At 49.9% G+C, this 25,665-nt stretch overlaps 1 protein-coding gene and 1 pseudogene across 1 annotated transcript in view; one reads left to right on the top strand and one right to left on the bottom strand.

The window, feature by feature from the left end:
* Window positions 1–25,665, bottom strand: part of MLH1 (mutL homolog 1) — a 373,421-nt gene that overhangs the window by 83,212 nt on the left and 264,544 nt on the right. The window contains exon 12 of the mRNA XM_086967291.1: window positions 24,975–25,351. Coding sequence (XP_086823417.1) covers window positions 24,975–25,351 — 377 coding nt within the window. The remainder of the gene's footprint in view (window positions 1–24,974; window positions 25,352–25,665) is intronic.
* Window positions 11,187–11,321, top strand: LOC147722270 (small nucleolar RNA U3; annotated as a pseudogene).

Raw genomic sequence — 25,665 nt, 5'->3', positions numbered from 1 at the left:
TAGGTCACTGTAAAAGCTGCAGTTACTCGCCATATTGAAGTACTACATCAGACATAGCCTAAACAGAACATTACTCATTAATTCCAGAAAGTTTAGAGAACTGTTTTGAAAGCTTAATTCTGTTTGCAAGGCCGGCAATTTAATGAGGCTGCATGGGGCTGAGGAACCCCACCTGCTGATGATTAAGCTGGATTGGCATGTCACCGGCATCAGAAAAATATGGGATTCACGTTTTTTAAACTGAAGAATGAATGTGATGAAAGGGCGCTGGGGGACAACTTACTGCATTTTTATTGTTTAGAGGGCTGATAAATATGACAGAACTTATTTGTCTATGTGTACCGTTCTCTGTGGCAAGGGAATTGAAAGCAATTGACATTTCTGGCACCATGCCTTACTTGATTGTAATCGGCTGTGAATTAATGTTAACCTTAATAAAAATATTTGAAAAAAACAAAACTGAACGTTTTGACAAACTTGTGAAATAAAATTTGGATGAACAATGGCATAAAATGGAATATTTGATGAAGAATGGAACTCTCTGCGATTTGCTTGCTGTGCGACATGCAAATGGAGTGCATTTACGCTCCATGTTGTTTCAAAATCATCAAAGTGCTGTTGTGGCAGAGCACAAACATGTCAGCATGCAAAATGTAGCTATAGAGCATTATTCTAAAGGATTGACTAACATGTTGCTGTGCATTCCATCATTTTCATGGCTACAAGAAAAGGTTTCTTTGCCATGGGAGAAAGCCTATTTCATATATCAATAATTCACTTCAAAGTGTGTCTTGTAAGCTCACAAGGCAAGGTGTCCAATATACAGTGTCACATTGCGTTTTTTTAAAGGGTGCCCTTGCAGTATCTGAAGGCCAAAACGCTATTTCTGCTGTGTAGGTCCAGCTGCATTTCCTTTAAAACAGGTCAAAGTGTAATTACATTATTTATTTATAATCTCTGCTTGGGAAACTGCTAGAGAAATATTTCAAAGTTATTTTCCACTTAATTATAAAAATGTGATTTCATGATGAAGTCAGGGTTTGATAACTTTACTGGAAACATACTTCAATAAAAATGTACTTTAAGCTGCCTGAGCCAGAACTGGCTTAAATCCAGTTGTGCCACTAATCACACCTCAAGGGCTAGAATGCACAGTCATGGCTAGAAGAGTTACCAACTTTGACTCAGAAGACAATAGCCTGCTTCTGCACCCAGGGATAATGGGGCTGTGCTGAGTGCTAGCCACTTTAGTGGGTATTTTCCACCTGGGAAGGGAACAGGAACTGGCAAAACAAAAGGCAGACTAAAAGATTCTTCTTTTGAGGAGTTGATCCACATTGGGCAGACAGGATCTGCTCCAATTCATTTCCAGAGCCCCCTAGACTCTTTGGATCTAATTCGCGCAGGAGGTCATCCAAATAGTGGAGTTTCTAAGGATCTAGATTAAGGCCTGCTTGGAAGCAGAAGCGTTCAGTTACCTTGCAACAGAAGCTCCTGGGTAATTTAAGAGTAAGGAGAAGAGAAAGTGCTGCAAATGACATGGGCTCAGGATAAAAAGTAGCCAGGACCAATGTTCCCTCTAATTTTTTTCCTCTGTGTGCGGCAATGTGGGGTCTCTGTGTGCTGCAGCCATGGCTATGTGCGAGGGGGAACCAGACTGTGCGTGTGTGCAGCGCCAAATATCCCTCCAAACATTTGCTTAAAAATCTGAAAAGATGGGGCGTGGCTTAGCGGGCGATCATGGCGGACGTGGCTTGCTAGAGCTCCCACCGGCCCGACACTTATCCTGGCATTATCCTGGTCCCTGAACCCGAAGTGTGTTCCACGGCTGAGGTGACCTGAACGGACGTCGCTGGAGCCGTCCGGTGCCCGAGACAACCCGCGGAGACCATCTGGCGCGGAGAGGCGAGTGGGTGCGGCGAGCGGCCTGGTGCCCGTCGGACAGGCCGGGGCCTCAATTTTGGCGTGCCCGGGCCGGAGGGCCGGACCCGGGGCGAGCGGCGCCGCTCCCGGACGGCGCTCCAGGACGGCGCTCCAGGACTACCCATTGCCAGCGGCCCATCGAGGAGTGCCCTATCTCTCCCCACATTACCAGCGGTGGGGGCCCGTGCCTCTGTGGGGGCTTCGGTGGAGCTGCGGCCTTCCTGACCTCGGCGGAGCCGGGGCCTCGAGTTTGGCGGCCCCCGCCCATCGTTGTCCCTTTGATCCTGGGACCCTCCGCTGTTGGCGCCTACAGCGCCTTACATCCTTGGGCGCATTCTGCTGCCGGCGGACACAGCATTCTCCACTGCAGCCGACCGCTGTGCCCGGCCATCGGTGCGCGCTGCGCCCTCCGCCCTCGCGGACCGAGGCGAGTCGGACAGAGGCGGCCAGTGCCGTGACGGGCCGGGGGTGCCGGTGGGGCCGGTGCGGACCGGGCGCCGGCCCGCTGTGGGAGCCACCGACCTGTGCAGGAGCAAGTGCAGGACGCTGTGCCCTGGGGGGGCTGCTGCCGGCCCTGGACGACCTAAATACATTGGGGCTCGCTGGTTGCTCTGGCACAGAGTGGAGGAGACAGACATCTTGGGAGAGGCGCTCTGGGTGGCGCTTACATATGCTGGGATCTAGCGGGGCTGCACTGCCTGGGTACCTCCCTGTGACCGACGGCTCGGCGACGGCGAGAGCGGCGGGGGCGGCCTGGTGGCCCGGGCGCAGCCGGGACCTTGATCTTCGCAGCCTGGGCTGGCCACGATCCGGGGCTGCCTGCTCCTGACGACCTACAGTGGGATCCCCTGCCTTTCCTCACCGTGTTTGCGGTGGGGCCTGCGACTGGAAGGGGTGTCGGAAGATCTGCGGCCTGCCTGGCCTTGGTGCAGCCGGGACCTCTAGTTTGGTGGTCCCCGCCCGGAGTCACCAGCCCGGATCCATTGCCCTGGTGAGTGGACACGGCGGGGGCCCCCCGGGAACTGAGGGGTCAAACAGGCGCCTGGCCCGGATAATTGCCCTATCCTGCTCCTGTGGTACCTGGGGCGGCGGTTGGAGAACTTGTGGTTTGCACTAGAGTGGCCCATATCTGCGCCGTGCCAGGAGTGCCGGTGGGCGCAAAGACGATTTCATACACCTTGGCGGGGCGGCATTGCCTAGGGTGTACCCGATCTGTGGGCCGGTGGCGAGGGACTCTCGAGCGGCCTGGTGTGTTCGGGACGCCTCGGCCGGGGCCTAGCTGGTGGACTATTGCGAGAAGCGGCCCTGATACAGGTGCGTGTCACTGCTTTACCGTCTGAGCGGCCGCCATGACGAGGGGCTCGGCCGCCACTAAGACAGGACCCATTGACAAGTTCACTGGCCATGGTGGAGGAGCCGGGGCGGCTGGTGGGAGTCATCCTGCTGGACCAGACAACGCGGCGTTGATGGCGGCCATTACACAGTCCCGCGACATGCTGGATGCGAAAATTGGCGCGGTGGGGGCCGATGTGATGCTGCTGCGTCAAGATCTTCGCAATGCAGTCGCCCGCATTACTGAAACTGAGACCAGGGTCACGGCAGTGGAGGGAGATGTTGGTACCCTTAGGAAGAAGATTGCCGACATGGAACAGATCCAACGGGGCCTGGCGCTTCGTGTGGAGGATGCCGAGGGGCGGGCGAGGCGGAACAACCTGCGCTTCGTTGGCTTTCCGGAGGACTGCGAGAATGGGCCTATGGACGCTTTTCTGTCCCGGTGGCTGGAGAGCTGGCTACCACCGGACTTCCTGTCGCGATGCTTCATAGTGGAGCGTGCCCACCGCGCCCTGGCACAGAAGCCGCCAGCCGGGGAGCGGCCCCGCCCGATCATCGCCAGGCTCCTCAACTTCCACGACAGGGACGTCATTCTCCGGGAGGCGCGGATGAAGGACACCCTGCTGTATGACAATCATAAAATAATGATCTTCCCGGACTATACCAAACTGGTCCACCAACAGAGGCACTCCTTCCTGGATGCCAAGGCCAAGCTGCGTGGCCTGAAAATTCAATACTCGCTGCTCTACCCGGCCCGCCTCCGGGTGATCTTCAACTCCAAGACCCTCTTCTTTGATACACCGGAGGCCGTCTTCAACTGGACCGATGAAACAGTCAGAATCCGACCTCACGTCCAACCGGGGCTGCACTCTGGATCATCGCGTGGCTCGTCTCAGGACAGGAGCAACCCGTCTGGCAAAGGGAAACGTCATCGCAAGTCCCGCTCCCGGCGGAGGTCCCTGTCCCGGGACCCCCTCTTGGGGGACACACAGCCTGATGCGGATCAATCTGATGGAGGCTCCTGATCGCCCTTCATGGGAACTGTCTGCTGGTTGCCTTCTATATGTGACCATATCTGGCAGAGGCTGAGCTGTGGTCGGTGGGACATACATTGGCTGGTGCAGTATTGACTTCTTCTTGGCGAATGCCGGGGCCTTCGTGGGCTGTAACTTTCTTGTGGTGCTTTGCTTATGACTCTACTGTATGTTTGTTGGGGTTCAGGGCACGTACTTTGGGCTGCCTCCTCCTGTTGGGATTGGGGGGTGGTTCTGGGAGTGTGTCTGATTAGTTCGGGGGGGGACTAGTTGGGATCCATTGGTATGGCTGGCTTTGAGCGCTGTGTTTTGGGCCTGAAGTACCGTATACCGCGACAGATACTTCATTGTTCCTTGAGGTATGGGGGTGGGGGTGGGGGTGGGGGGAACCGGGGTGTTTGGTTGCTGGTGAGTTGGGTCGGGGTTGGAGGGGTAGCAGGGGTTGGGGCTTCGGGATTTGTGGGGTCTTGGGTTCTGGTTCTGGGGGTGCACGTGGTCTCTGTGTATTTTGCAACTGTGGGGTCTGGGGCATGGGCCGGGGGTCGGGGAGTGTGGGGCTGGGAGCACTGTGATCATGGTTGATGTTCCTCACTTAGCGCCCAATGGCGCTTCCATGCGTGTTCTTAGCTGGAATGTACGAGGACTATTGGACAAGATTAAACGGGGAGCGGTGCTTCGCTGGGCTAAGAGGGACTTGGCAGATGTGCTCCTTCTTCAAGAAACGCACATGCTAGGTACGAAAGCCCTGAGTTTGCAGCGCTTTGGCTTCCATCAAGTGTTCCATGCCGGATTTACCAGGGGCTCCAGGGGTGTGGCCATTCTTATTCATAGACGGCTGGCATATGTACATGAGCGTCAGTGGCTTGACCCCCAGGGACGTTTTGTCTTTGTACAAGGGAAGGTTGGGGTGGAGCCGGTTGTGTTTGGCTGTGTGTATGCCCCCCCCCCCCTTGCAGTGGGCCTTAGCTGAACGTTTGTTTGCCTTATGGGCTGAGCTCTCCCGCTCCATGGCTGTGATTGGCGGAGACTGGAATGATGTGATGGATGTGGCTTTGGACCGGCAGAGGAGACCAGGAGTGGCACTTGTATCCTCCCCTACACGGTTGGGGGCTATGGTTGATGGTCTGGGCTGGGTGGATGTGTGGAGACATCTGCATGCGGAACGGCGAGAGTACACCTTTGTCTCGGCCGTCCATGGCTCCCTTTCGCGTTTGGACTGTGTGTTTGTCCCGAGGGCTTTCCTTGACAGGGTGAAAGGGGCAGCGATTCGGCCTCGCGGGCTCTCTGATCATTCCCCAGTGGCGGTACAAATTGACTTGTGCAAAGCACGCTCCCCCTTCCGATGGCGAATGTCCGCGTGTCATCTGCAGCGCCCTGATTATTCCCAGCATCTGCGTAGCGCGATCGCCCATTATTGGCAGGACAACCTTACCGGAGGGATGGATGCGGTGACAGTCTGGGAGGCTATGAAACCCACCCTGCGGGGCATAGATATTGCTTGGTGTGCGTCTGCTCGCCGGACTCGGCTGGGAGGCATTGCTGCGGCCGCAGAGCGGGTGGAGGAGCTCGAGGCTCGGCACAGCGAGGCGCCCGATGATATGGCACTGCGGCTACTCCTGCAGGCGCAACAGTCTTATTCCTCGGTCCTGTTGGATGAGGCTCGTCAGGCGTGGTTAGCCACCCGTAGTCGGGTCTACCAGTGGGGCGACAAGTCTTGCACCATGCTCCATAGGCTGTGCCAACAGAACCTACAGCCTCTTACACTGCCGGGCCTTGTTGATGGTGCAGGAGTGGCGATCACAGATCCGGCAACTCTTGCAACGAGTTTTGCGCGCTATTATGGGCACCAGTATGCCTCTCGGGAGACTCTCTCCCCCGCCATTATCGCAGATTATGTTGCATCGGTTCCCCCATCTGCTGTATCTGATGAGGTGCGCGAGGCCCTGGACCTTCCCCTGTCGGCTGAGGAGCTGGGTGATGCACTGGGTCAGTTAAATGTAGGCAAGGCGCCGGGGCCGAGCGGTTTCCCCAGCGAATTTTATAAGAAGTTCCATCTGCAGCTCGGGCCGCACTACTTGCGGGCCCTGGAACAGGCACAAGAGCGTGGCCGCCTCCCACCGGACTGGCGTCATGCCGAAATAGTGGTGTTTTTGAAGCCAGGTAGGCCCCCCGATCGCCATGACTCTTATCGCCCCATATCCCTCATCAACTTCGAGGCCAAGCTCCTGGCAAAGGCGCTGGCGAACCGCTTACTTCCACACATTTCGGCCCTTGTCCACCCAGATCAGGCGGGTTTTATGCCGCGCAGGGCAACGAGACACAATATACGACGGGCGCAGGCCGCGATACAAGCGATTGAGTCTTCGGAGGACCCGGCGGCGCTCCTGCTGGCTGATATCGATAGTGCCTTCGATTCGGTCAGCTGGACCTTTCTTTTTGCTCTGTTGCCGCTGCTGAATCTCGGCCCGGTATTCCTCTCCTATATCAGGCTGCTCTACACTGAGATCACGGCCTCGGTGCGTATCTCGGGAACGGCGTCTGCTCGTTTTCCGGTGTCCAGGGGCACGCGTCAGGGGTGTCCGCTCTCCCCTTACCTTTTCGCACTGGCCATGGAGCCGCTGGCCGCCAGGGTGCGCCGCGATGAGCTCTACCGTGGCTTCGTCTGGGGTGTGGATCACTCAGACCGCATAGCTTTATATGCGAATGATGTGCTATTTTTCATGACTGACCTGCAGCGTACGGGTCCTCGTGTCCTGGAGTTGATGCAGGAGTTTGGTCGGGCATCGGGGCTCTTCCTTAACCCGCGCAAATCGACCATGTGGGTGCTGGGGGTTGCCGCAGTGGACTGCCCTTGGGCTGCATCCCTTCAGATGGCTGTGGAAGGTGTGAAGTACCTGGGTGTCTTCCTCTCTGCCTCGCCTGCAGTGGCATGGGACCGGAACATCCTGCCGGTATGGGATCGGGTCCAACTGGACGTCAAGACATGGACGCGCATGCCACTTAATATCTACGGCCGGTCGGCCATCTTCAAGATGGTGGCTTTGCCCCGTCTGCTATATCAACTGCAGAATCATCCCTTCCAGATTGACCCGCAGTGGTTCCGTACTGTTGATTCTGTGCTGGGCCGGTTTCTGTGGGCTGGCGGTGCCGCCAGGGTGGCGCTGCGCACATGCTTCCTCTCTACCTACTGCGGCGGCTTGGCGGCTGCGGATATTTTATCTTACTATCAGGCCTTCCATCTCCTTGTGCTCAACGAGTGGTGGTATGGGGACTGTAGTGATCCGGCTTATGCCCTTGAGCATTCACTGATGGGTGGCGCCTCCCTTCACACCCTGCTGTACTCGGATAGGCGGAGGCGACTGCTTCCGCAAGTCACCCAAGTGGTCTTCGCTGTCTGGCGGCGGGCCCTGCACCGGGTGGGCTGGTGGGGTCGGCTTACAGCTGAAACCCCGTTGTGGCGCAATGGCCTGTTACCGGCGCTGGCGTCTCTGTCCGGATTTGACGGCTGGGATGCGATTGGGATCTCGTCCCTAGGTCATGTCCTCTCTGGTACTACCCTAAAGTCCTTTCAGGAACTTAGCTCCGAATTTAGCATGCCCAAGACCCAGTTTTTCCGCTACCTTCAATTTCGCCACGCACTTACTCCTAGTCTGGTGGGCCTGGAACAGCTCCCTGATTTTAGTCCTATCGAGGCTAAACTGTTTATGGGAGACCTAGGTGACAAGAAGGTCTCGCAGATATATCGCTCTCTGGTCACTCACTGTTCCCCTTCACTCGCAGCGCTGAGGGCCTCCTGGGAGGGTGATGTTGGTCCATTGGATGATGACGACTGGCGTGAGGCCTTGGAATCTCCCCGAGGTGCTGCTATAGCCATCCGCCTTCGCTTCATCCAGTTCAAATACCTCCACCGGGCGTATTATACTAGACACCGCCTATGGCGGGCAGGCCTCGTCGCGTCCCCGGAATGCCTGAGGTGTGGTTCTGAGGAGGGTACCCTGTTTCATACAGTATGGTCCTGTGAGAGACTGACTCGATTCTGGGCTGGGGTTTGGGACTGCCTGTCAGAGGTGTTGGGTTGGGACCTGCCCCGTACCCCCAGGCTGGGCCTTCTTCATGTTCTAGAGAACGTTGGGGGCAATATTTACAAACGCCATTTGCTGTTGCTGGGGCTGGTGGTGGCGAAGAGGGACCTGGCGCAGGCCTGGAAGAGCGAGCGCGCCCCCCCACTCGGGGCTTGGAGGGCGGGCCTGGATTTCCTCATGGGTCTAGAGCAGCCTGTTTTTGAAGCCCGGGGATGTCCCCGCAAACATTACAAAATCTGGAAACGGTGGGCGGATTACCGGGGCCTGCTCCTTGACCCCCCCGTGGACATTGATGATGCATTACAGCTGGATATGGATCCCGCACTCTAGGCCGCTGGCCGGCTCCACCTTTGTAGGTTATCTCATGTTGCTGGACTGTGATCACGTGCACTGGGTTAGGGTGGGATAAGGGGTGGGTAGCTGCGGGCGGGGCTGGTTGGTGTTTTTTTTGGGGTTGGGTGGGTGGGGTAGTTCGATGTCATTCACTATATAACGCTGGGTTCGATGCTGTACTAATGATGTGTCTCTTTCTATCAGTCGTTGACAGTCTCCTCCTGACTGTGGAGGGCTGTGTTGAGCTTTGCTTGAACTCATAATAAAATTGGTTATGAAAAAAAAAAATCTGAAAAGATGGTGCATTTCCACACATATAGTGCCACGTTAAACTATACTGTGTTGTGTGGTTAGGTTTGCCGTAATTTTTAGCTGACAAAATAGCAAATACAAGTTCAAAGCACTTAAAAAGTATTTTAAAGTTGTATAAACTAATTACATAGGTGGTAATCATAGTACAGCCCGCAGGCCGCCAGCGGCCCGGCAGGCCATCATTGGCAGCGCACGGACCTTGCCTTGTCGTTTCTAGGCAAAGTGGAGATGCATGGGCAGTAAGAAGGAGTGAAAAACACACCAAAGCCTCATTAACAAGTAAATGGAAGACCTGTGAAGAACTCAGGTGCGGCTGTGTGCGCACACGGGAAGCTGTCTCAGCCCGGGCTGCCAAAAACGACGGGGTAAGTGGGGGGATGGCTGGGGCTCAAGCCCTTTGAGCCCAATTGGTGCTGTGCACCTGGATGTAAGCACATTCAGAATTTGGACCATTGCGCCTAGAGACAGAGACAGATAGGGACAGATACAAACAGATAGGGACAGGGACAGCTAGGGACAGAGACAGATAGGGACAGAGAGGTAGAGAGAGAGAGGAAGGTAGAGGGAGGGAAGTGGAGGGAGGGAGAAGGGGGTAGAGGGTGGGAGAGGTATATAGAGAGAGAGGGGGCAGAGGGAAAGGGAGGTAGAGGTAGAGGGAGGTAGAGAGGGAGGGACAGAGGGGAGGGCAGAGAGGGAGGGACAGAGAGGTAGAGGGAGAGGGAGGGACAGAGGTAGATGGAGAGGGAGGGACAGAGGTAGATGGAGAGGGAGAGAGAGAGGGAGAGGGAGGGGCAGAGGGAGGGAGAGGGAGGTAGAGAGGGAGAGGGATGGACAGAGGGACGGAGAGGAAGGGACAGAGAGGGAGGGACAGAGAGGTAGAGGGAGGTGGAGGGAGAGGGAGGTGGAGAGAGAGGGAGCTAGAGGAAGAGGGAGCTAGAGGAAGAGGGAGCTAGAGGGAGGGACAGAGAGGGACAGGTAGGGGAATGTAGAGAGAGAGGGAGGTAGAGGGAGGGAGGGAGAGGGAGGGACAGAGTGGTAGAGGGAGAGGGAGGTAGGGGGAGAGAGAGGGAGGGACAGAGCGGGAGAGGTAGGTAGAGACAAAGAGGGAGGGAAAGGGAGAGGGAGGGAGAGAAAGGAACAGAGCGGGAGAGGTAGGTAGAGACAGAGAGGGAGGTAGAGGGAGAGGGAGGGAAAGGGAGAGGGAGGGAAAGGGAGAGGGAGGGAAAGGGAGAGGGAGCTAGAGGGAGAGTGAGGGACAGAGAGGTAGAGGGAGGCGGAGGTAGAGGGAGGGACAGTGCGGGAGAGGTACGTAGAGACAGAGAGGGAGGGAGAGGGAGGGAAAGGGAGAGGGAGAGTGAGGGACAGAGTGGGAGAGGTAGGTAGAGACAGAGAGGGAGATAGAGGGGCAGGGAGGGAAAGGGAGAGGGAGAGGGAAGGAGAGGGAGCTAGAGGGAGAGGGAGGGAGAGAGAGGTAGAGGGAGGGAGGGAAAGGGAGAGGGAGGTAGAGGGAGGGAAAGGGAGGGACAGAGAGGGAGAGGGAAGGAGAGGGAGCTAGAGGGAGAGGGAGGGAGAGAGAGGTAGAGGGAGGGAAAGGGAGAGGGAGGAAGAGGGAGGGAAAGGGAGAGGGAGGGAGAGGGAGGGACAGAGAGGGAGGGACAGAGAGGGAGAGGGAGCTTGTGCACAATGCCCTTTTTAAATATAATGAGAGAGGGGCTCGGGTGAGCCTCTCTCCTGACCATTGGGCCCAGGCATGCGTGTGCAGTGCACCTTTTAATTTATTAAGAGCCCTAGTTCTCCTTGATGAAGTGAGGGGGCCCCTGGAGCGTGCCCCCCCCCCCCGCAATGCAGAGGCTGCGGGGGTATGTGTTACACCAATGGTCCTCTGTCTGTTTCGGGAGCAGAGAGCAGGGAATCCGTGTGTGTCAGGAAAAGGCAGTCTGAATGTGATTGGTTGCGGATTCCGACTATTCAGATTTTTAAAGCAGTGAGTCACCCATGATCTACTGAGAATGCTTTATTGCGAAGAATGCGTCTGCCTGTGCATCTTTAGATTGCTATTTTATGGTGTTATAGAGCCATATGTTTTTGTTGGAGTTGATGATGCCGAACCTATTTTTACTGTATGTAAGAATTGTTTTTACTTTTTCTGTCCGTTTCAAGCTGCAGTCGACTGTTATATTTTCAGAGATCATTTCCGTAGTTCTTAACTGAGGAAATGAGTTTCTAAAGTGAGTGGTCTTCGCAAACCGCGAGGAAGAGTTGTAACATTCCCTTCCGAGCGCGAAGCGACTGTTTGCTGCGTGTTTGTCACTCTGCATTACATTTCTTACAGTGCACAGCTGGTGGTGTGCGCTGCAATTAGCACGAATACTAATACAAATCCTGCAGATGTGCACTCTAAGAATCGTCATCTCCCGCAACGAGGAAATGGCAGTTTTTCACGCTGCTCGCATTTTGAAAGTGGTGGCACGAACGGTGTCGCAGGAGTGCGCGCTAAATACAGCACACTGCGCACTTAGGGTGACTTCTGTGTCTTGGGCACAGTGGCCAGGCCTGGAGAAAGGAAACACTTTCCAATCATATGATAGGACAGGCACCATACCATCACTTCCTCAGAATGTTTCACCAACTTGGGAAGAGTACACTTGAAGGCAGTGCTGGGAGAAAGAGGAATCCAGATGGTAGAAAAGGGCTCAACGACTCCTGCTGGCACCTGGGGAATGTAACTGATTTCCAGGGGTCAAGCAGTGCGGTTCCTGCTTACCTGTTCCAGGGACACAAACAGCAAAAGCACTTATTTCTCGAAAAAGTCCCAGAAGGGGCATTGGCCAAGACGGTGCCTGAGCAGACGCACCTTCACGGAGCTCCACCGCCACCTTTGATAAAATATCAGCTGCGGCGTCCCCTAGTCTCACGCCCCAATCAATAAACCTGGGGAAGACGAGTGGTGACAAAAGAGGAACATTCCTGGGCATTTGGAAGCAGTGAAGATGCCCATTGAAGCAACTCCGGGACAGCAGGAGACCTCGCCAATGTTCTTAAAATGGCAGCCATGGCAGAGCCCTGTCTGTAACGGCACCAGCGGCTGCGATGCGCGGATCCCACCCCTGCCACGCTGACCGAGGGCCATTAGAGTAATGCCACTAAGCCCTGCGGCCAAAATTAACTACCCGCAATAAGTAACTGGCAAGAGGCGAGGAGTGTGGGTACAGCACAGAGGCTGATACTAGGTACGGAGGTGAAGATTGGATTGGAGGATCAAAAGGGGCGCCATCAGGGTTTCACCCGCGTTCTATGTAGATAGACCTGCCAGAAAGAACTAAACCCATGGCGGCCGGTCTGGGGCCATGCTTTACTCTTGGGGCATTTGGGGGCATGAGCGGCGAGGCCCGTGAGTGGACCCTGCAAAGTCTGCTGCATACTCAGTATGCCTAGTACATAAACGCCCCCAAGGATGAATATATGGGTCAGGTAACAACGGCTGAGGTGGGGCCTGGCAAATGAGGCACCCCTATATCCAGGGAACTTTGGCTTGCACTTCTGGTGCCCAGGTGCAGCACTTTCAATTGCCACCCATTAAGGGATGACTGCTCCCTCAAGGAACAAGGTAGTTTCCAGACTCCCACAGGCACTATAGATTGTGCAGTGGTGTGCGCTTCACATTGTTGAGTCAAGGCTGCAATGGGGTAGACGGGCCATTCAGGGGCCATCCACACTAATAGAGAGCCTGAAAGCAACAGCAAAGCCTGCCTATCAACCAAAGCACCAAACCCAACTGCCACGGGTCACAGGACTCTCCAAGGTAGCTGGTATGGCCATCCACTACAATAAAAATGACACTACCTTAAAGGACATGCTTAGTAAACGCCCCACTAAAAAACCTGATCAGTCTCGGTTTTACTTGCCTGCAGCTGCTCTACACATGGCCGTGATCACAGCAGATCTGTTGGTCGAAGGGGCACCGGTCACTCATGCCTTCTTGGAGGTGTTATTTGAAGTCCTACAAGAAGACATTGTGATACTCAAACAAGAAATGGAGGCTGAAGTCAAAGATATTAAGAGAGATTTGAGATAATCACGCTGGAACAATCCAACGACACATGGGAACAGGAACTGGATGAAGATCAACGTGAATTACTGGAGCTGCGGGACAAAAACCTAGGAACTGAAATAAACGCTGGAAGACCTTGAAAATAGATCGTGATGCTCCAACATCAGAATTAAAGGGGCTTCACTGCAAGCAGACTACAGAAAACTGGAGGACTATGTCACCCGCCAATTCAGATAGGTAGTGCCTGAGCTGGTACACAAGAACATCGATCTAGATTGTACCCACAGAGCGGGTTGTCCCGCTATGTCACCAGGCCTGCATCAAGATATCCTGACCTGCTTACACTCCTAACAGCAGAAAGAAATCACCATGTCAGCCGTAAAAGATCAATACGGCATTTCCTTTGAAGCCACAAAGGTGTGGCTGTATTACGATCTTTCCCCTACAATGGAGCAGGGCCCTCTGACCCGTCACGATAATTCTACAGGAGAAAGGTATTTGGTATAAGTGGGTGTAATGCTACAGAAAGTTATACATTGTGAGATCGTGTATTGACCATTGACTCCATTTTACTCAAACTACATTTTGTGAGCACAGTTTTACCTTGTGTCTGTCTGACCCTGCCTTTCAGCTGTAAACGCTGGCAGGCCCAGGTTACTTGGGCACACAGACTGTTTTTGTTTCTCACTTCACTGGATGAGAGAGATAAGCTGCTGGAAAAGACAGTGTGGGATGTGTACAGTGTTTAAGGATTAGAATGCTAAGAATTCTGCCTCAGCTCTCAGTGGAGCTGGTCAGCTGTGCTGAGTGACCCGAACACAGAGAGTGTAGCCAGCATCTACAGATGAAGGGGGAGGGAGCTTCTAGAAATCTCTCTCTGTGTTAATAAAAAGTATAAAGACAGAGACCTCTTGGCACTTTGACAGAAACTCTCCTGGCAGTAGACGCACTGCCCAGGGCTTTTGTGCCCAGTTGAGACCTTCTGCCTGACACGGTCAACGGGTACCCCAGTCGTGCTGACAAGGATGATGTCAAATAGACAGCCGGTGAAGTATTTCAAGTTCTAAATACTTACTCTTGTGTACATACAGTTACTTTTCTATACATGTATCCTTGCGTATGATTACCATTTGATATATGGGAACTTGCTGCAATAAATATTCCCCGCTATTTGGCAAATTAGTGTTGAGCTGTGTTCATATTGCATTTTGGTTTTCTAAAGTGTGTAGAGTCCTATTTTAAGGAGTGTTCACGTTGTGTCCTGGTATTTTGAAGTCTTGCCCAGGTGCTCTGAAAAAATAAGCAAGACAGTGGGAACATCCCTTCCGGTTAAATTTGTTTGAAACAAAGAAACTCAAGTTGTCAGCACTCTGGAAGAAGCACATTTGTTCCTGGGCTTCGAGATCCATCAGGGAAATGAGACCAGACAGCCCAAACCACATAGTCTACCACGTTAAATCACGGCAACATCTATAAGCAGTGAAAAGATACTTTGCAAAGCCAACCAAATCAGAGAGCTGCCCAGAGCAATCACCTTTGCTAAACCAATTGCAGCGTCAAGACAGCATATCAGAGCCTGATAATGACTAATAACCAGATGCATGGTCTACGCACCACTGAATAGGCTCCTCAAACAATATTGGCATCCCCGGCCTAGTTCTGGCAAACCTGTCTGCACTGCTGTTACCTAGTTAGCATACTCCACTTTTTTGGCAGAGACCTGAACCCACCTTACGAAGATGAGCCACCACCAACTGCATTAACCCCTTTTACACTGTTACTGTGCTCCCAGGAGAGATAATGTTCAGATTGTAGTTCTTTATCCACCCCCTACCCCTTCGCTATTCGGCGATTTATACATAGGGATACACACTGCAGGCGATCTAGATTATAGAGATATACTGGTACGATGGTATGGCTATCCGCCTGGTCCCCAAGCAGTTGGCCTAAGACTTCCGCTACCTCATTATTAAAGTAGTTAGCTTAAAATGTCTGGGGCCATAACTCCGCAGTAAAGCGTTTGGTACTTCTCTCCATGCTTAAAGATTCTAAATGTGATGTCTGCCTCATCCAGGAAACCCACCACCATAAAGCAGACTGGAAACGCCTATGGTCTGTTGGTTTGATCACCAATACTTCACCTCGGGCATGGGAAACCGGCATGAGAAGCAGTCCATTTGGCCACAATTTCCAGGCCGCGTCATCCAGACACACACAGAGACACCGGATAGGTTGCTATCTTTACGCATTGCATTCAACACTTATATATTTACATTAGCTAACATCTATACCCCAAATGACCATCAAGAGGCCTTTTCCCTGGATGCTAAGGGACAGGTAATGACCACACCGACACAGACAATCTGCTGCGGGGAGATTTTAACCTGATACTGGATGCACTCATGGACAGGTCAGCTTAGAGGATTGGGTAGACCGAGGTATTCACTGCTGCGGGCCTTCAATGGGTGAGTGACATGGGTCTGGGGGACACGTGGTGCTTGAGACATCTCACAGCGAAGAACTACACATTTATTTCAGCAGCTCACCACCAAACGTATGCCAGAGTAGATCTTTCTTTCTTCACCCTGCTTCATAGCGATTGCCACGGCAGTAGACATAGGCATTGCCACTCTCTCTGATCACTCACCCATCACCATCAAACTTCGGGTTTCAGATAATGTACCCCTGACCGGTAATTGGTGCCTCAATCATAAATTGCTGGCATAGGATTAAAAAAATCACTGAAATCACTGGAACAATTCGCACCTTCCTTGATACCAAAAACACACCTGACATACCCATAGATCTATTGTGGGACACATTGAAAGAAGTAGTGCGGGGCAAACTCCTAGCCATCACTGTTAAACTGAATAAGGATAGGAAGGACAAACGACACCAACTAGCATAGGTAAGGGACTTCGAGGAGGCCCTTCAACAATCAGACTCCCACAAAGTACGTCAAACACTCACACTGGTCCGAAAAAGAACTCAAGGCCCTAGACATGGACAAAGCAGAATACACACTTCTACGTACCTAACAAAAACACTATGCTGGGGAAATAAAGCAGTGCCCATTTCTGCACACCCACTTCACTTCACTTAGGTGCTCCAGCAGAGAATCGCTGAGATTGAAAGGTCACAGGGGGACAGGATGTAACAAGACACACAAATTGTACACGAATCTGAGCACTTCTACTCAATACTTTACACTGCAGAGACATAAGCCCTAGAAGAAGTTGAAACACATTTAGCCCAATGTCCTAAGGGATATATATACCCACTGAGGAAGCTTCTCAATTGGATAGGGACATCCACCCAGACAAAGTGATCAAGGCGATAACCCACCTGCAATCGGGCAAGGCACCTGGTCAAGATGGATACAGCTCAGATTTCTACAAAACATTTGCAGCTATCCATGGCTCCTATATTGGCCCACCTTTATAATTCCTTTAGCACCGGGAGCACTCTGACGGACACAATGAGATAAGCGGTTATCAAACTTCTCCCCAAACCTGGAAAGGACACAACAGACCCTAAAATCTTTACTAGAATATTGGCTCCCAGCTAGCCCCTTTCATGCAAGGCTTAGTGGATCCCGACCAGGCCAGGTTCAATCCTGAAAGAGGGTTGTTGTTACAACATATAATGTCTTTGCCATCTTCTAGATAAAATCCAATGTTCCCACAAACCCACGCTCCAGCAATGCAGAGAAGGCCTTTGATCAAGCACATTGGCCATGTCTTCAGCTAGTATTGGGTAAGGCAAGCCTCAGCATCTGATTTAGACGTTGGTTATGGTGCAGGTACAAGAACCCCCACAGCCAAGGTCAGGGCCAACGGACGGCTGTGGCAAACATTTAATGTAGTGTGCGGACCCATACAGGGTCGCCCCTTACCGCCACTCCTCTTTGCTCTTTACATGGAGTCATCTGCAAACAGAATGCAAAGGAAGTCACACATAGCAGGAATTCATATGGGAGTTAAAGAGCATAAACTAGCTCTATATGCGTATGACGTTACGATAGCGGTTATGAATCCCTGCACGTCGCTTACCCCACTGATGCAAGGACTGGAGGCCTTTGGAAAGCCTCAAGCTTTATGGTAACCCTTTAAAAATCGCAGGCTCTTAGCCTCACCCTGTCACAGGCTGATACATCCCAACTGGAAAGACTCTTCCATTTCACATAGGCTTCCCAAGGGATAACGTATTTGAGCATACAAATACACCATTCCCTAGAGCGCACGTGAAATGCAGTGATGCCATGTAGCTCTCCACATGTAGATCGGACTTGCACACCTGGCAGGGAAGCTCTCTCTCTCTTAGCTGGAAGACAGGCTGCTGTCAAAATGACCCTACTGCCTAAGATACTATATGTTCACGGAGGCCTGGGAATAATACATGCTCTGACCAGGCGCACTGACAGATAGCCGTTGGTAGGGTTTAGCCACTCTCTCAGAAGGGCTAAGAGACAGCTGGTAATTATGCCCTATACAAATATCAATTAACATAACATGTAATGCAGATACTGCCACTACAGCCTCCACCCCTGGTCCTTAATAAGCCATAACACGTAATTGAAGACTACATATGGGTGGGTAAAAAAGCATGATTGGCCCAAAAACTAGCGTTATTGGCTATGGCGGACAGGGACTTAGGGGTTCCCCATATGACGCGCTACTACCTAGAGTGGTCCAGACATAGCACAGAAAGGCATTGATGTTTTATAGATCAGGCAATAGCGGGGCTCCACATTTGGAAAATACGCTGGCTGCCCAAGCTACACTGCCCACCAGGGGGTCTCCATTTCTCCTATAGTTAGGGCGAAAGTGGGCACATGGGACAAGGTACAAATGACGCTGAACCTCTCCACCTGCATTTCGCCACATACACAGATTAAAGGGAATCCTAACTTCCCACCGGCTGTTCAGGGTACAGCATTCTCGCACTGTTGAAATGCAAACTGTAAAAGAATAGGGGAACTATTTGACACGGACAACCTTACGGAATTTTTCTGGGTTCAGTCTAAGTATGGCATTTCTTCCACTGCATACTGGCAATACTTCTGAATAAAACACTGTGTTACACAGTCCCACATTACACCTCATGACAACCGACCACTCACTTCTTTTGAGAAGTGGATCCTCACCTGCAACCCAGACAACAGGCTGCTCTCTGACATTTACGCTTTCCTTAATGCCCCCCTATCCACATCAAATCTATGGAACAACAACGCTGGGAATTAGAATGTGAACGCTGCTTCACCCCTAAGGAATGGCCAGACATTTTACATTGTGCACAATTCAAGAGACTGACCGATATGCATTATAACGCACCTTTAGCCACACTCTAAAGAACCATCAGCATGACAAAATGCACTACATATTCAAACTTCAAAGAGCAGAAATGAATACAACCTTAGAGTTATTGTTAAAACCACAGAGTGAGTTATATCATCTCTAAGTGGCTCAACCCTACACTCTACATTATTTCACAAGGTGCAAATGACTCAATATTATCAAGGAAGTTATGCAGATAAAAGTACACAAATCATAAATCTTCAGTTCAGATACAATCTGTCCATAGCAGTGCATGACATATTTAACATGGGCATCTGCCCAAACATTCACAAGTAAATAATTATTTGTGAACAGAAGCTTTTGCTTTTCTCACAGATTATTGGACGCCACCTTGGTGTTGAATCCACAACCTACTTTAAAACGTGACTCTGTAACCCACATCAGGTGTGCTCATCATTTACCTTCTTTAAGATGCGATTATTCATTGCACCCAGAACTTTAGTTGTAGGTAAACTGTGCACCTGATAACTTTCGACATGGAGAACTAGACGTCACTCCAGGTTCTGCACTGTTTCCATTCTATAGACACAGTCATTTTATGCATGCGGTATAGAATACAGGCCCTATCCTACTAACATAATTTTGTTTAAATGTTGTTAAGGTCTTTTGAGCAATGAATATAGCACTAATTTGATGAGGCCACAAATAAAGCAAACACAAGGAGATGATGGACGGAACACTGAAACTATTCAGAGACTCACCCCCAGTCACTATTACATCTGAGTTGAATCCATCATCGTTATTTAGCTCACTTCGCCACCCTAAGTCATACACAGCCATATGCAAATCAGTCTTGACCCTGTTCCTCATCAGAACAGTCCAGCCTAAACTGCCAAGCCAGGTCTTACCTGGACCGGAAACCAGCATCCTGGGACCGGTTTCAGGGTAACACCCCTGATCAGTCAGGGAGACATAGCTGGGCCCCGGGTGATGGGGTTCCCAGTGCTGAAGTAGGCCCGGGGATGGGGACATTGACTGTGGGGGGCTCATTTTTCAAAAATAGGCCAGTTTTAATAGCCAAATTGAAATAATTCATTCATTCAGCTCTCCAAATTGTTTTGGGTGGGGGCATCCTAGGAACAAGATTATAAGGCTGGGTTAAACCCGGCTTTGGAAAACCATAGACAGTCTGTACCCACCTTAGACTCAATGGGGTTGTTTTGCGCTTGTGGTCTTTTCTCCTACCTCCCTACAGCTGACTGCAGATTCCAGCTCTCCTAAGGCTTTGCCGGTAGTAAATAACACTGGTGGTAAGCAGTGCCAACTTTAAATCTACAACACACAGCTGTTATCTCTAGCATCTAAACAAATAGTGCCAGGACCCGACTTTAGCTTCAATGTTGGAAAAATATTGCACCAGACCCAAATGTGTAAATTGCTGTGCCAGCGAAGAAGATCATGCAAAAAAAAAATCTTCCTGACTTAAGTGTTAGGTGATTCCCCCCCCCCCCCCCCGCCCCCCCCAATCAATAACCCTACACTTAAAGGGAACAATCGCAGGCTGTGCGTTTTGTCATTGATGTCATAAGTGCTGTAATATGTTTGGTCACAAGAAGTGCACTGCGGTAAGTCGTAATTAGCTCAGGTAACTATAACTGCTGAATTTGTATGGTTTTTGTACAATTGAAATCTGAGTCTGTCTCTCTCGCTCTCTATCTCTCGGCAGGAAATAAGGTTTTGCCACTACATGCTCATGTCTCAAAGCACCTTTTGATGCTACAATTTTAAGGCGCACGGCGGAAAGGAGAAGTTATTGGTGTATTGATCAAAGGTCCTCTGTCCTCGCCATGCCGGGCCCACCCTGACAGGGTCCATAGCTCCTTTCTGTGGAGAACTGTGTTGACGGAATAATTAAAAAGGGGGGCACCCATCTGCATCCACTTGTTATCAAAGGAGGTATGGGATTTCCCAACAGGGATCACAGTGGAAGAACGCAAGGGAGGTGAATGGAAGATATTTCATTCCCTTTCACTTGTTGTTGGTGTCATTGAGCACTGCCGAGGATATGGATATGTAAATGTAAATGTTTTTGTACTTGTATAGCGCACAGCTACCCGCAGTGGGTTTCCCGGCGCTTGTACGAATACCGCAAGGAAACCCTTCCTGGCTTTCCCTGTGAAGTGTCCACTCCTGGGCACCCCCATGGGGCAGACCAGGCATCCCTCGCGTTGTGGGGGCCGTTGTGGAGACTAAGCAAGCTATTGCCTAGAGTTGCAGCGTGGGACCCATGATCAGAATAGGCACTGAGGCGAGAATATCCAGTCAGGGGAATTAATGAGCCCGAGACCCGCCAGGGCAGGAATCGAACCCTGGTCCCAGGCCAGAGCTCTGCATCGAGGTCTGCCTGCTCTAACCATTGAGCCACACTTCTCCAGGATACACTGAAGTATGAAGCAGTATAATATTTTAAGAGCATTGAGACGGACACGAATTTTAAAATGTGACTGCAAAGTGATTTTTCAATGAAACGGACACTTGAAAGACACCGATGTTAACGAATAAGGATACTTGCAATGGGTTCCTTAATGTGCTATAAAAACCAGGTACAACTTTAAGATCATGTCATACAAAGGTGATCTTAAAAGAACACGTGGTCACCTTTGAAAGTAACGGACTGCCCTCCTGTGAAAAAGGCTCAACACTCGAGCCAAAACACGTCAGGAAATAAGGCTTTGCCGCAGCATGCTTATGTCTCATACAACCTCTTTTGATGCTAAAACATTAAGGCGTGCAGCGTCTTCTTTGAAAGGAGAAGTTTTTGGTTTATTAAGAGTAGGTGCTCCGCCCTTGCCACGCCGGGCCCTCCCTGAAAGAGTCATACTCTCTCTCTCCCTGAAAGAGTAATTCATTCATTCTCGCTCTCTCTCTCTCCCACTCTCTCCCTCTCTCTCTATTGCTCTTTATCTATCTTGGAAAGAAAATTAACAATGATTGGTTCATTAAGGAGCTTCAAAAGCGGTGTCCATAATGGATTGAGACAAAAGTAAGAAGCTACGTAAGCCTGAGCCTGCAATATATAGGACATTCCATCTTTGGCAATAGTTGGGGCCTTTCAGGCTGTCCTCAGTGATGTGATTCACCATATCCCCTATGCATCCTGGAGGTTGATCTGGTAAAGGGAGATAGGAATATGTTTCGCTTGTTTTGACAAGAACAATAATAGCTGAAGTTGGCAATGCCTAGTCACGTCCTTGGCTACCTTTAAAGAGGTTTCTTTTTTATTTGAGGCGATCAAGGCAGACATGATGCAACTGCTAAACTCCTTAAGGACTACATGGGAAGAAGACTTGGGAGTACCAATACCTGAAGACGACTTTGCTAGAACGAACCCCCAGAGTCTCTCAGAACAAATGCTTTACATTAATTCATTTCTATGTTTTACACAGGGCATACCTCACTCCAGGGAGAGGAAATAGCTCTTTAATATGGCTGGTGCAGCCTGCCCGAGATGCAGGATAGTTGGAGCGGAATTCCGTTGTAAGCTATGGGTTTGCCCATCCCTGGCGGATTACACACACACTTGCTGACATAACACTGCATGATATTCCCTGCTCCCCTGCTTATTGAGTTACTTCCCACATACTGCTAAAACTAAGGTCACCAGCAGTTTCCAAGACTTGGCCTTCATATTAGCAAAGAAGGAAATTACTGGAAATTGGAAAGCTACTAGGGAAACTTGGATCGCAGCTTGGCACAAAGAACTTGAGAGATGGGCTTTATTTGAAAGTGGTGTGTTGCTACAAGAGGCACGCAGACATTGTGGTTTAATAGAGGTTGCCATAGCATGCGAAGCGTTGATTGACAGTTTGAGAAATACGGAGCCCCTTTCAGAGGTGGCATCTCCTGTCTGTACATCACTGACTAGGCCTACTGATGAGTTTCGGACCTGTCCTGTATCTGTGTCCTCCCCCTGTACGGCCTAGCGGCACTGAATGTGGTTGAGCCATGCTCCTGGTTTTATGGGATAGGACAGATAAGAATGGGGCACTGGATTTGCTTTTTAAGTTTGTGGACGTGACTCGAGTGGGGGGGGGTATGGAAGACCTAGGTGGGGAGTTGAGAGAGGTTGATTTGGAGCTTAATACCATTGCTGTGCTACCACTCTGTGGTTGTTGTTCGTTGCTACCTTGAAAACCAATAAAATCTATTTTAAAAAAAATTATAATAGCTGTAGAGAAAAATTGGTGTTCAGAGCTACGATTTTAGAAATGGCTTTTATGAGTGGACGGAACACTGTAAGGCAATACTACGGGAGAGGTGGTAAGCAAATAGCATATGTTCCAAAGTGGTATTTTAAGTGTTACATACACATCACTGTTCCTATGAGGCACAAGTTCAAGACTGATTTGCATATGGTGGGGTCCAAACTGGGGTGGCATGCTGAGCAAATGAACGATGTATTTAACCCAGAATTCTTGACTGGGAGTTAATGTTTGATTTGCTCTGCGTTCTGTGTGTTTTTTGCTTACTCGCCCTAAGTGTGTTAGGTATACCCCAACATGGGTCCCAGGCTCACTGTGTCACTGGATTCAAGCTAGCCTGGTTGATATGGGTTGATGCCCCAAAACTGGTCCTAGGATGCTTATTTCCTGTCCAGGGAGGACCTGGCTTGGCAGTTCGGGCTGGACTGTTTCCATGAGGCACAGGGTCAAAACTGATTTCCATATGGCTTGGTCCAAATTGGGGTGGCTTGGTGAGCAAAGGAACAATGGATTTAACCCAGATCTTTTGACTGGGTGTGAATGTTTGATTTGCTCTGCATTCCGTCCATCATGTTTGTGTCTTTTGCTTTCTCACCGTAACTACGCCGGGTATGCCCAGACGTGGGTTCTGGGCTTATAGTGCCACTGGATTCAAGCAAGCCTGGCTGATGAGGGGTGATGCCACCAAACCGGTCCCAGGATGCTTGTTTACGGTCCAGGGAAGACCGGGCTTGGCAGTTAAGGCTGGAATGTTCCCACAAAGCACAGGGTCAAGACTGATTTTCATTTGGGTGGGTCCAAACTGGCGTGGCATGGTGAGCAAAAGAACAATGGATTCCACCCAGGTCTCTTGACTGGGGGTGAATGTTTGATTTGCTCTGCATTCCGTCCCTCATCTGTGTGTATTTTGCTTTCCCACACAGGCATACAATTGAATTTGGTTCAATGCAACAGGGTTGAATGTGAAAGACAGGTGATTGTGGCTTTGCAAATCACTATCCAGAGCGTAATTGGGATAGAAACGGTTTTGGGTTACTAACAATCCCATAGAGGGATCAGGGGCACCATGGAAATACCAATAAAGTTTATTTTGTTATTCACAGTATCTCTCTCACACACAGTATTACACACACAGTATTACACAGACACACATTAAAAAACTATGATGAATGGACACTTAAGTGAGGGTATTTCTTACTACAGGAACAATCGGTTTCTCTGTACGTTCACAATAAATACATAGAATATTAAAAAAGAAAACAAGAATGAACATTTCAAATATGGTTAAAATGTCATCTAGTGCCTAACATCTACTTGTATGCGCTACACTGAGAGACCATGGAAGGAAGAGCAACTTTCTGTCAAATTTCTTAGGGAGGAGTGACGCACTGCATATCTTGTGACAGCAAATGCTGTCTTTATCAGTGGAGGCGTGTAGTCAGTGTTCTCCACGAAGGGCAAACACACACTGCGGTAACAGTCTTGACTTCATCCAGGACTCGGCTTTCTCAGATCTGGTGAAATGAATCATCTGAGAAATGTGAAGTGTGGTGGTAGTAGGTGAGACCATCTGCGGCTGAATCTCAAGCGATAATCTGGGCGAAGTACCACTTCTGACAAGTGATCAAGTGGTAGTCCTTTATACTATTTCTGACATAAGTTTCGGAATGTCTGACATAGATTATGTTCATTAAGATATGTGTCCCAGATGTTTCCTTATGAACATAGAAGGCAAAAATAATTAAATTCAGACTACATTATTTTGCTTATAGGTCTATATTTGCTATTATTTAATATTGATGTGGTGAAAAGTAGACATCTGACCCATACAAATGTCGCATTAAGTGTTGTATTTATGTCAATCGAATGGTTTAGCGCTTTTACAGTTCTTAGGTCAGACGACATCTGCATCCAACGGCAGACATGACAATAATTTTGCATAAATCTGAAAAAATGGCAACTTTCATTGTTTAAGAGCGAGAAGATGGCGACCTCTATTAGCCAAGATGGAGTCAGGGCCTACATAAGATGGAGTTGGACCTTAGAGCTTTTACATCATGGCAAATCTATGCCCGCCTTTAGAATTTCCGACAAAGAAAGTTTCTGTGCAAAGTCTGTTCTTCATAAAAATTCTCCTACCTTTGGCAGGATTTTTAATGTTCATTTTTGAAAATACAACTCACAATGTTGCAAAGCCAAAAAAAAGCCTTCACACAGTTGACGAAAAGTAACTTTTGAACACGCTTTACTTAAACATGTCTGTACAGCTGTTATAAAAACCAATGTGAATAAAGATATTTTACTAACACATTTTCACCTTAAATTTGATGATCCCTGCACTTTTTTACCTTGGCGGGGGTGGGTCGGCAGAGGCTGTCTTGGTTTCTATTGGTAGTACTGGTGCTTTTTCAGTGTTCTCCAAATCATCAAAGTCTTTCATAGCCTCAAAGATATCAGAGTCATCGAGCTCCATCATTTCTGCATCTTTATGGGTAGCTCTGCTGCTAGATAGTCCTGTGTTGGTTTCTGGTGCTGCACTGTTTGTTGTAATTTCCTTAGGTTTATTTATTGGCTTCAGAAAAGCATCCAGTTTCTGCTCACGAAAGTCTGTGCGAACCAACTGATGTGCATATACCTTATCGCTGGTCCCATGAGAAGAAGTAGAAGAACTAGCCGCCGATTTCACAATATCATTTGATGGAATAGAAGACCCAGGAAGCAAAGTCTATTTCGCGAGGCATAAAAAAGAGAGAAGTTAAGGACAACGCATCACAATTAATAAAAAGGGAAAAACAACCAGTCGCTTTTTAGATTAAATTACACAAACGCTTTAATGTTTTATACCTTTGGATGCCCAAAAGAAATTGAATACAATTTAGAACATGAAAAGAAGCTCTTCGCTCACTCAAATTAAACTATGAAAAATGTGAAACGCTTAAAACTGGGGAAAAGAAATACATGCAAACAAATAAAAGACATTTTGACATGAACAGTGAAATATAGGGTACATGAACATTGAAATGCACAAGAGTCCCTTTT

This window comes from Lissotriton vulgaris, chromosome 4_1, assembly GCF_964263255.1.
Source record: "Lissotriton vulgaris chromosome 4_1, aLisVul1.2, whole genome shotgun sequence".
NCBI lineage: Eukaryota > Metazoa > Chordata > Amphibia > Caudata > Salamandridae > Lissotriton > Lissotriton vulgaris.
The sequence above is the reverse complement of the archived record's forward strand: the minus strand, read 5'-3'. Positions and strand labels throughout refer to the sequence as shown.